Source organism: Leopardus geoffroyi, chromosome B3, assembly GCF_018350155.1.
Source record: "Leopardus geoffroyi isolate Oge1 chromosome B3, O.geoffroyi_Oge1_pat1.0, whole genome shotgun sequence".
Lineage (NCBI taxonomy): Eukaryota > Metazoa > Chordata > Mammalia > Carnivora > Felidae > Leopardus > Leopardus geoffroyi.
Window position 1 is genome coordinate 13,080,326 of NC_059337.1, and position 12,369 is coordinate 13,092,694.

At 42.2% G+C, this 12,369-nt stretch overlaps 1 protein-coding gene across 9 annotated transcripts in view; it reads left to right on the forward strand.

Annotated features, from left to right (window-relative positions):
- Nucleotides 1-12,369, forward strand: part of MCTP2 (multiple C2 and transmembrane domain containing 2) — a 241,814-nt gene that overhangs the window by 113,421 nt on the left and 116,024 nt on the right. For 8 of the 9 annotated variants that reach the window (XM_045448744.1, XM_045448743.1, XM_045448740.1 and 5 more), the window contains 2 exons: nt 42-172; nt 10,831-11,017. In XM_045448744.1, the coding sequence (XP_045304700.1) occupies nt 42-172; nt 10,831-11,017 (318 nt within the window). The remainder of the gene's footprint in view (nt 1-41; nt 173-10,830; nt 11,018-12,369) is intronic. The other variant, XM_045448747.1, reaches the window with a different exon arrangement.

Genomic DNA, 12,369 nt, shown 5'->3' on the forward strand with positions numbered 1-12,369 from the left:
GCATTTTGAGAAAGTAAATATCATAACCGCATGTTTTCTAGACACTGTGTAAGAGTGCAAATCCGCAGTGGCGGGAACAGTTTGACTTTCACTACTTCTCTGACAGGATGGGCATTTTGGACATTGAAGTGTGGGGAAAGGACAGCAGAAAGCACGAGGAACGTCTGGGCACGTGAGTCTGCTCTGCTTTCTAACTCGTGGGAGACGCGTGGGCAGCTCGCGTCTGCATGGAGCTGCTCAGAGACAATGTCTTGATCTGTGTGGGCTTAGAGTCAAAACCTCATATCCCCAGCCCGGGAGCCATAAGTCAGCTGGACACTAACCTGGGGAAAAGGTTTTGTTTTTGTTTTTGTTTTAACTGGTAAATGCCATTTAATATTGATTAAAACAGAAGAAAATCGTTATGTGCTGGAAATTCTCTAAAAGAAAAAAAAAAGACACCGGGCCATTTCAGACAATCTGCGAAATGTTTATGCATATGGCCCTTGAACAACATGCGTTGAACTGCGTGGGTCCACTTACATGCATTTTTTTTTTTTCCAATAAATACAGTACACTAAGCGTCTTTTCTCTTCCTTAGGATTTTTTACAAGAACGTTTTCCTTTTCTCTAGCTAACTTTATTGTGGGAATACAGTGTCTGACACCGATAATATACAAAGTTATGTGTTAATTGTTTGTACTGTCAGTAAGGCTGCTGGGCAACGGGGCTGATTTAGTAGTTGAGTTTGGGGGGAAGTGAAAAGCTATTTTTGACTGTGCGGGGTCATCAGCGCGCGTGACCCCTGCACTGTTCAGTAACCAACTGTGTAAATTTCCAGCGTGCCCTCTAATTTTGGTTTCGATACTTAGTAAAATACCCTACAATTTGGTAAGAGTATCAGCCGCGGTGTCTCAAATGATGGGAGATCTTTCAGTGTCCTTCATGAGCTGTGTGGCAAACCGTCATGAAATCTGTTGAGCCGACTTTCTGTATTCTACGTCTCTTTACTTTGCACCCTCCCAACTCCATTGGGGCTCTCACCCTCCCGTAACCAGCGATGCTATGACTGTTACGGCTTTCTTCTGGCTTGTAGTAATGCCATTAAATGAGACTGTGCCTGCACTGTGGCTGGCCCGTGGTAAGTACGGTGGACATCGTGGTGGAAGCATACATCATCTCTGATCTTTCAAATAGCCCTGTAGGTTGGCAGCATTATTCTCCTTTCGTAGATGAGGGGACAGAATGCAAGAGGTTTACAAATGACTTGGTTGTGGACTTCAGAGCAGCAGGTGCCAGGGCTAGGAGTCTGTGTTTTCCAAGACCGATTTCTTTCCACCAAATCCCTGCCTTGTGTTCATCCCGTATCCAATTTTTCATCCCGATTCTTCACCCCGGTACAATGTGTACACAGACCTTAAATCTCGAATGTAAGCATGCAAAGGGCTCTCAACAGCTGTTGGTCATCTTTTCCAAACCAAGGGCTCCGGAACCTTGGGTTCAGAGAGGTGCCTGGGGCTCCGCCCTTGGAGAATGGAGAGTCTGCTAAAACCTCTGTCGTGAAGCCAGAGCAGCTCAGCCCTTGCCTGTCGTCTGCATTGGGGTTCAGACTGAGGGAAAGTCCTCTTGCTGAGATCTAAACATTGAGGACAGCTCCTCTAATGGGACCCCTGATTTTCACCGATGAGGAAAGGCGGAGGCCCAGAGAAGTGCATGTTTTTCTGTCAGCAGGGAACTTAGAGGTGGAGATGGGACGAGACCCAGCGAACCCAGTCCCTTGTACGCTGCTTTTTCTGCGTAAAATACTGAGCACAGCGACTGGCACACAGAGCGTTGGATCTTCCTGCCGTCGCCCCGTCCCTCCTCAGCAGCTCTCCTGAGGTAGACGGGTGGCGAGTTTGGTACCCACGGAACATTCCTCTGGTGTTTTCTCAGTGGAGGTACCGTGTCCCGGGGGACTGTCCGGCATGTTGCAGGAGGTTTAGGAAATCTGGCTCTCGCCCACCTGATTCCGGATACTCGTCTCTCTCCCCAGTGGTTGTGTGGGAGATATACACACGGCACATCCACATTCCATCACACGTATCCAGACCCCCCCCCCGGGGGAACAGCATGTCACCAGTTGAGACCTCAGCTCTTCCAGCCTCCCTGGGGCACAGCCCGGGTTGCAGGGCTTCATGTGGCCCTCTTGTCCCCAACACTCTGCTGAGCCCATAGCTGGCCGCCATTGCTTTATTGCCAACCTCGTGGTTTCGGTTGGTGCTTTCGGATAGCAGACTAGATCCTGTCACCCTCCGGCTCCCGCAGGAGGTCTCCCCCTGGTCATTTTGCAGATATTACCCGTCGGATGACTTTAGCCCGGTCTTGTCTCTCCCTCCTGCACCCATACAGGGTACCTGAGGCACTTCTGACGTTTCCCACTACTTCTGACACTTGTCACCACTGTGACATTACCAGTGCCCTCCCAACGCTCACGGTTAGGAGCCCCAGAAACTTCGTGCTGGCCCAGGGAGCAAGGATTGGTTACGTCAGTGCCCAGATACAGAGGATCCCGTGTCCCAAAGCGCCACCTGAGTGGTGAGAATTTGGGTTTCCAGGGATGAATGGCAAACGTGTTATTTTAGGAGGTGCCAGGACTAATGCCCTCTTGCCTCACACATCACTGTGCTGCCATGTTTCCTTCACACAACAGAAAGTGCTTTGCCAAATGAGTATTGAGTCTCTTCGTGGCCATGAAAAACCATGTAGAATGTCCAATTTAGTCTATGTTTTGTCATTTGAGTATCCATTTATTTTAGCGATTTCCTGTTTGCAACTTAGCCATGTACCTGGCCTGGGGGTCATGACGTCCTTCCTCTTCATGGCTTTTAAAGGCTTCTTTTGGTATCCTTTCCCTTTTCCCTCTGCTGAGGTACAAACGATAGCAAAGGTATCTCTTGGGAGCTGACTACGCAGCATTACCCTGAAGCCAACTTCCAGGTGGGGTGACAGACCTCCCCTAAAATATCTCCTGTTCCTCAGAGTTAAACAGGAGGTGGGGCCGGCATGGGCGCACCCCAGACCTGTTACATACGGGTCCTCCTTACTTTCAGTTTCACGCTTCTTTCCTTCTCGTTTCATTTTGTTGTCATTGTTGTCATTGGAAGGCTCAGTTGTTTCATCTCCCAGGGCTGGGGAAATACCTTTTTGCATGAGGAAGCTCTCTGACAGTGTGAATGAGTCATGAACGTCTGTTAAGACCTGTCGCGTATTTTGTTTTTGGATCACACCTTGATGCTAGTACTCGAAAGCCCCACGTGGCCTCTCTGCGGAAATTCTTTTTGAGATTAATTTTGAGATTTTCCTCAAACGTTCCCCGCAACGTTCGCCACTAAACTTATGCAATTTAAGAGAAAGAAATATGGATATCTCAAAAACAGTATAGACAATTTGTGAAACTTTTTGTAGAAGTTTGCAGGGAATAGGGGCTATCTTCGAGGACTTGATGTAAAGGACATCTGTGGACCGAAGGATTGAGCCATGGCATTGGCCTTGGCCTTGGTGGGTTGCTAGCTTGATCGTGGTTCAGACATGGGCCTGCCTGATGGCCAGCCACCGCCAGGATCTCCTAAGTCACCTGGAGCTTTCTGAAATCCTCTTGTACGAGGCTCCCTCTGCAGTCTTCTGAGACTCTTCTCAGAGTCTTCTCAGTCTAACTGAGCCACAAGTTAACCCAAGGGGGGGTTCAAGGCTGGTGAGATAAAGGTGTTTGAACAGATCCAATGCCCTCTGGACCATGGTACCTACTAACTCCACTGTTTGTCCAAGAGCACAAACAGAACAAAACAAAATGGAAAAAAAAAAGCAAACAAAAACACCAAAAAAGCAACACGACACGACACAACACAAAACAAAACAACAGTCTCTGATTTTAAAGGCCATCAATGGTCCAGAGACAGTGAACTTTTCAGGGGAGTAAGAAATAAAGTTGAACTTTATTTCTAAGTGGAACCTGCTCCAACTTGTAACCAAGATGGCAAGAGTATACATATAGGTTATCCCATTGCAAACCTGGGCCATTTCAAAATAATCCTTTTGTTTTCTGAAAATGTATTTTACAGTTCAAGGCGGTTTTAGAGATTAACTCATTATTATAGAATATTCTAGGCTTCACTGGGTTTTGAAAAGTTAAGAAGGAGAATGTGCCAGTCCATTTCAACGGGGCTGCCTCAGAGGCAGCCCTCGGCCCCGCGTGGTGCCTTGGAAAGTGGTGCTAACATTGTACTGGTTTATTAGTGACGCTGACGCCACAGAGAACCGGGGCTGGAATATTTCTCTGGACAAATTGCACCGCGTGTCATTGATCTCCTTTTACAGCCAGGCTTGACACGTTCACCATTTTCTTCCTGTTCACCCCCTTCCTTAGCCTCCGAGATTTACAGCTTTTAAAACTACAGCACTCTTTTCTGCCCCTTGCATTTAAGTTAAAAGCTGACCAGTCTGTAATATAAAACAAGGAATTGTGGTAATGAATAAGAGGTTAAAAGCTATCACGGCAAGTGAAACTTGAGCCGGTTCGACTGACTGATATGGCAAAATGATGTGTTGAATTAAAACATTAAAATGCTGTGGGATTAATGGAGAAAGACAGGAACAGGAGGTCAGAAACAGTGCTAAGTCAGCACATTATACGCCTGTGGGCTAGAGGAAAGCTTTACTACACATGCCTGTTGCAGAGGGAAAAAAATAGTAATTGAGTCGTCATTTTCTTCAGGTGAGGAGAAACATAGACTTTTCAATCTGAGAAGCACCTAGGAAATATATTTATTGCCGTCCCTTTCTCATGTAGAGGAGGAATTAAACAATGCACGGGATTTCATTACAACAGCAACAACAAAAAAAAAACCACTGCCTTTGTCATTTGGATTCTTTGACTTTGGGTTTCCTTGTGCCACTGGCCTTCGTTTTGTTCGTTCGCTCTATTCAACAGAGAGCCCGTCATGTACCAGATGGCCTACAAAGTGCTGAGGATTCAGTGGAAGATGATGCAGTGATGGATACAGTGCTGTCCTCAGAGTCTATAAAGTTCTGGGGCAGCTGCATGTGAGCAGGCAGTGACTTGGGGGAAGGAGGGAGCAAGCAGCTCCCTGGATGGACAGAGGTCTAAGCTGGCAGCCTCTAAAGATGCCTGGTTGGCCTGACCAGGAGATTGGAGGAAAAACACTGTCCTAACACAGGCACTTCTCTTGTGTGTGAGGTCACACATGACGCCACAGGGACAGAAATTTGCCAGCGCTCATTAATCACGTAGATGCTCTGAGTATGTGTTTTCCACATCGTTCCCAACAGACAACAATTTTACAAGCTTTATTGCTGGGTCAGATTTATTAACAAGTGTGTCATTGGATATGTTTGGCCACAGTTTCTTGGGCTGTGGTGAGTTAAACGCAAGGCTTTACAAATTATTTTTAGGTCAGTTTCCTTGATGACTTTGTCAGTGTGTCTGGAGCGTCAGCAACCAACCTTGTAAAATTTTAAACTACTAACATTGCTGTAATTCACCATAGGCCAAATTATTAACATTTCTGTAGATCACTGGTCAGCAAACTAGGGCCCATGGGCCAAATCCAGATGGCTACCTGTTTTCGAATAAAGTTTTATCAACTACCAGCCTTGTTCGTTTGTTTACATTGTCTATTACTGCTTTCACGCTGCGAGGGGAGTTGAGTAGGTTCAGCAAAGACCACGTGGCCCGTAGACTTCAAATACTTACTTTTTGGCCCTTTATAGAAAAAAATAGTTTAGGTGCCTATTATTTATTACTTATTAGTTGGTGTGATAATTGAGCCAATTCATTCTACGAAAGCCATTTAGACCATCTATCTGAAAACTGAGTTTATTTTTCAAAGAAAATTTGCATATATACTAGTAAGCTAGACTTTCATAAATGCTCTGAAAATGTTGCCATTTGTGTAGATGGGGAAGAAATTTGGAGGCTACAAAATGGAAGGGAAACCAATACATAGCAGTCCTTGTAAAATTCTGGAATTAGACAGTGAGTCTGCAGTGTTTATAAGAATGAGAAAGAAGGGAGGAGTGGATGGTATTTTAATTTGCCCAGAAAGCTGGGCGGAATTTATTCCCTAGCATTCCTGGAGGCTCCTGGTGCACTCCGCCCGTAACAGGGAGCTACACAGATAAAGAAAGCCTGGGGAAAGAACACCAGATTCTGGAAAGCTTCAGTAGCACCAAGAGAGAATTAAGAGACCAACTAAACAGTATGGTATTTTCTCAGGGCAAAATCGGAAACCCTTTAGAAAATGGAAGACACGACCTAAACGCTCCTTTCAAGGTTTTTTATGTTAAAAATGTCTTCGGTGAAAGTATTTCAGACTTTTTTCTGTTGTAATGATTTTAGATTTCAGAGTACTTATCTTCACTTGAACCTAAAAAAAAAAAAAAAAAGTGTTTTGTTCACCCAATCCTACGAACAAAAAAAAAAAGATATTTTGTTCACACAGTAACTTCCCTTTCTTCAGGAGGCTCAGAGAGTATTGTGGCAATATCTGCAATTCGGAAACACAAATCCTTTTTATTTTGTATTTATTTATTTTTTTTTGAAGTCTTTGTTTGAATTCCAGTGAGTTAACATCGAGTGCTATAGTAGTTTCACGTGTCCACTACAGTAATTCAGCACTTCTGTACATCACCCAGTGTTCGTTGGGATAAGATCCCTCCTTAATCCCCATCACCTCGTTCACCGATCCCCCCCGCCCCACCTCTCCTCTGGTAACCATCAGTTTAATTCTGTATTATTAAGGGTATATATTGATTTGTCTCTCTTTTCCTTTGCTAGTTTATTTTGTGTTTCTTAAGGTCCACATATGAGTGAAACCATATAGTATTTGACTTATTTCACTTAGCATGATACTCTCTACATCCATCCATGTCATTGCAAAAGGCAAGATTTCATTCCTCTTTATGGCTGACATATATGTGTATGTGTATATATAAACATAAATATGTATATAACATATATATCACATATATAACACATATATAACACATATATATAACATATATATCACATATATAACATATATCACACATATATAACATATCACACATATATAACATATCACACATATATAACATATACATAATATATACATAACATATATCACATATATATCATATATCACATATATAACATATATATTACATATATATATATAACATATATACATATCGTATAATACACACACACACACACACACATATATATATATATATATATATATATATATATATAAAACATACATATTTCACATCATCTTTATTCATCAGTTGATGGACACTTGCGTTGCTTCCATATCTTGGCTTATTATAAATAATGCTGCTATAAACATAGGTTTGCAGGTATCCCTTTGCATTAGTTTTCTTGTATTCTTTGGAAAAATCTACAGTAGTCCCATTGCTAGACCATGAGGTAGCTCTCTTTGTAACTTTTTGAGGAACATCCATAGTTTTCCACAGTGGCTGCACCAGTTTGCATAAGACAAGTCCCCTTTATAATTTTTTTTTTCTCCTGCTTTTGCTGATAATACAGTAACTCCTTCCTGGCTTGGCGTTAATATAAATAATTCTTCCGGCCTCTGGCTAATCTCCAGAGCTTCTGATTCTCCTTCAGACATGAGGATCAGCTGGAACAATGTGGGCTAAGGTTGGAATAGAGTAAAACAGAGGACAGGTTCTTGTATGGAATTCATTTCTTTTTACCCCCAGCTTTCCTCCTTTCTTCCAGAATGTGGAAATAAATGTGAAAGCCAGGTGGGTAGAAGAGAGGAAGAGGGCAATTCAGTTGCAGAAAGTTTACAGAAAGTCCTCTTTAGATGGGGTGCCTGGCTAGCTCGGTGGGTAGAGCACATGACCCTTGATCTCAGGGCTTGATTTCAGGCCCCATGTTGGGTGTGGAACGTACTTTAAAAAATTTAAAAAGTCATGTTTTTTTTTTATTTTTTGTAATTTTTAAAAAATGTTTATTTATTTTTGAGAGAGGCAGAATATGAGCAGGGGAGGGACAGAGATAGAGGGAGACATGGAATCCGAAGCAGCCTCTGAGCTGTCAGCACAGAGCCCGACGCGGGCCTCGAACCCACGAACCACAAGATCATGACTTGGGCTAAAGTCAGACGCCTATCCAACTGAGCCACCCAGACACCTCTCCCTCCCCCTCACCCCGGCCCCAAATGTCATCTTTATATGGGAGCTAGTTGTTCACACTAGAGAGAGGGTAGATGTAAATTCATTCTTAATTCTTAAGATACCAATTTGCATAATGGGGCAGGGACCCTAAGAGGCTGGGTCGTAACCCCGGTGCAGAAGGATCAGTGTTTAATTATGATTGACCTGATGATGATCTATCAATTTAATTTGTTCTTTTAAATCACTATGGAAATAAAAGTAAGTATTTGGCTAACCCCACTCATTAGCTAACGGGGCATGTAGACTGTAGGACTCTTTTATCTAAAATAGGCGGGGCTGTCTTCATGTATGTGTTCTTTCTCACCATCCAAAGAATGTTTCGAAATGGGGTAGGTGCAAAAGTTTCACAGGGGACAGAAATGCCTAAAAAGTTTGTGGAGATGTGTAATTTCTAAGAAGAAACCCAGTGTCTACTTTGCATTTTGTCTGGTACGTGATTCAACATTTGTTTAACAAACTGCTCTATTCCAATGAGTTGTGCCTTGCAACAGGCAGTGTGAGAGTTTGCAGAGTTATTATAAACATGCTAACGCTGTTCACAGTCTTTGCAGATGACTTTTTAGAATTAACGTAAGGTTCGGTTTGGAATTATCGAAGAGAAATTTTATCGTTGCCTAATGATGCATCATTTTTGGCCCCTAATTTGCCTCTTGTCTCCAAGTAACTTCTGGTTGTTCAAAAAACAAAGCCACCGCTATTAACAGGAAGGTAAAATTCAAAGGATGAAAATAAATTGTCATCAGTAATGATATAAAGATGAATGTTCCATAAATAGGTTATTGCTAATTTGGACTAATGAAAGCGACCACCAGAAAAAACTCTTCCAAATTTGGGTCATTTCTCTTTCCACAAGAAAGAGCTTTATTCAATGGAAGTGCAAAAAAAAAAAAAAATAATAATGTAAAATAATGCTTTGCAAAGTACTCCTAAGCAGATGTGCAACTACTACATTGGTTAAAAATTTGTGGGTAGTTTTGTAGAAAAGGCTTCGTTATAAAGCACTTGACATTTCTTTCCTTCCAAGCCAAATTAATTCTCCATTTACATACTTGCTTATGAAAGACAAATATTTAGTAACCCCCATTTTCACGGTAGCAAACTTTAAAAGGTTCTTTATTGCCACACACAGAAAAAGTTTTGATTCAGAGCAGAGAGGATTATTTAAAAAGACATTTTTCTCTAATGTGTCTCTGGTAGATACACATGAATTTATTACATGCAAAAGCTCTAATTGCCATCCCTTCTCAAAACTGGAATCGCGTTTGGAAATTAGGAAATAAATTACCCACACCTATTTAATTTTAGGTACGTATCAGTAGTAACATATATATTTTATTCTGTAGTAAGACCTGGTATAGAATTTTAATATTACTGATATTTTTCTCTTGGGAAGAGATTGCAAGGTTTCCAATTTATGAAACCGGCGCTCATTATATATCATGTGGCTCAAAATTGTCATTGCTTTATGTGTTGGGTAAGTTTACCTATTTCGAACCATCTGCAAACATGCAAAGTCCATTCAAGATTTAGGGTAAGAATCGATTTATCGTTGTGCCACATTGTGAGAGGCAGGGATTCCTTTATACAGTCTTGAATATTCATCTCACTCAATAACTATGGAGGGAAAATGAGAATTAACACACACGGGCGCACACACACGTATTAGAAGTGGGAACTACCACTGCGTACCCTTCCTCCCTCCACTCGACCCTACCTTTTTCATCCACCTGTGCGTAAACAAAGCAGGTGTGGTCCAGCCAAACCCAGAGTTGTCAGTGTTAAAGCAAATAAATGGCTTAGCACCTCAGCCCTCCTTTTTGGTGTCTGTTTCTGTATATAAATGTGTTTGAGGTTTCCAGCATCCCCAGAACATTGGCTGTTGAGAGACGGAAAACATGCAATTCATAGCAGATGGGTGAAGCCTTTTCCTGGCAGTGTTGCCGAAATGGGATCAGTCAACAGCATTTCATGCTCCATTTGTCCAAGAGCAGTCCACCTGGGGAAACCCTGTGGAACCGTGCCTATTAGGAAAACACCTTAACACGTTGCTTTAAATAAAAACTCACCAGTTGGCATTTCTCGGGAAGCAAATAGTTTCTCCAGTGAGCCCTCTGCCACTTTCACTTCTTTGGTCTTTTCTCCCTTTTTTTCAACCGCGACCATTTATTTTCTTTGCTGGCGAAAGACGCTACGCAGAGAAGCCATCTAGAGCCCTCCCCCACAATGCTTGACCTTGGAACTTTTTTCTTCCTACTTCTTGAGCTCATTGTCTTCCGGCAGACCTCATGTGGCATAGCTCTGCCTCTTTTTTTCACCTGCCATCCCCTCTGTGTTGCCTTCTCTTCGGTTTCATTATGTCTCCCCCCTCCCCCCCGCTTGGTTTCATTACGTCTCCCCCCCCCCCCGCCCCCCTTAATCTTAGGGTGTGTTGGGCTGGGAGTGAGAATTATGATCCAGGGAGCCCCTGTGACCTTCACCGCTCAAGAAACGCATGCCGAGAGGGAGTGGGGTTTGGGGGATGATGAAATAAAAATCGGGTGCTTTGCGGGGCCAGCAGCGGCCAGGAGGTAATCCCTTTTCGTTCTCTGGTTCCTACAACTTTTCCAGGTGCAAAGTGGATATCGCAGCGCTGCCTCTGAAGCAAGCCAACTGCTTGGAGCTGCCCCTGGAGAGCTGCCTGGGGGCCCTCCTGATGTTGATCACGCTCACTCCCTGTGCTGGCGTCTCCGTCTCTGATCTGTGCGTGTGCCCCTTAGCAGACCCCAGCGAGAGAAAGCAGATTGCCCAGCGATATGTGAGTGCTCTGCCTCGCCACCCCGCTGCTCCCCACCACCTCCGCTTTGGAGTTGAAACAAAGTCTATGAATTAAGAAAAAAAAAATGCATGAAAAGAGATCTTTGTCCACAGTTTAATGGCATGTCTCATAAAACAAGACATCAGATCGAGAGGTTAATGCATTAGCGAGAAGGTGAAAGTCGATTAGGCTTTGCTGTTTTGAAAGCCGAAAATGGTGTTTTGGATTTTCAGCGTTCAGAAACTCTTCGGAGAACGTTGAAATCCACAAGGAGGCAAACTTGTTTAGCATGCCTGCATATGTAAAAACGAATTTTAATAGAAGTTCACAGAGATAGCCTTTTTTTTTTTTTCTTTTTCAACCAGCCATCAGGTTGGCTATGTTACACCCACCTTTCCAGAACCTCTGAGAATCGAGTGAGAAAGTGCTTCTGTCTCATAAAGCAACGCAAAGCCCCGGACAGGCACAGAATGGTGTTCTGTACTACCCTGGATAATAAAGGCAGTGTGTGATTTTTGCCTGAGTAGTTGCAATGCGCTTACAAGCCCACTCAGCATTTTTAAATCCAATGGCTTCGTTGCTCTTCATTTATTCTCTGTACTCGGGCTTTCTAGGTGTCCTTATTTGCATTCTGTTTTTATCCCGTCTTCTTTGTAAATCAATACGTTTATCTTATGGCCGCACACGAAAGGCATGTTTTAGAAGAACAACACAAAAATGAAGCAAAGAAGAATCCCTGTTTAATGGGAATATTATTCTCAGCGTTAACTGTAGGGCCTCCAAAATCCTTCACTGTGAGGTGTATTGATTAATTGAATAATTCTTTATCTTCGGGAGTACAAAACCCAACCACACATCTTATTGTCAACGCGGACTTTGTGCCAGGTTGGCCTATTCTAGAGGAGTTTCTAGATATCCACTATTAATTATTTTTTATAATATATAATATTATATATATATAATATATATATAATATATATATATATTATATATATTATATATATATAATATAATATATTATATATATAATATATATTATATAAAATTATATATATTATATAAAATATAATATAATAATAATTATTAATAATCCACTATTAATATTCTTTGATGGCTTCAGTCAAGCGTATGAAAATTTGATGATAAAATTTAAAACTTTCCCCTGGACTTTCCCGTGGAGAAATTACCAAACTTACCAAATTCACGAGGAGGGTCATGTATTTATAAAGTGATTTTAAGTAAGATCATCCTGGCTGCTTTGAATAATGCCTCAGGATTTGAGGAGTACTAATGGAAAATGGGTTTTAAGAGGCTCATCAAAATAGAAATTTTTTTTGTGTTTTCAGCTAAAG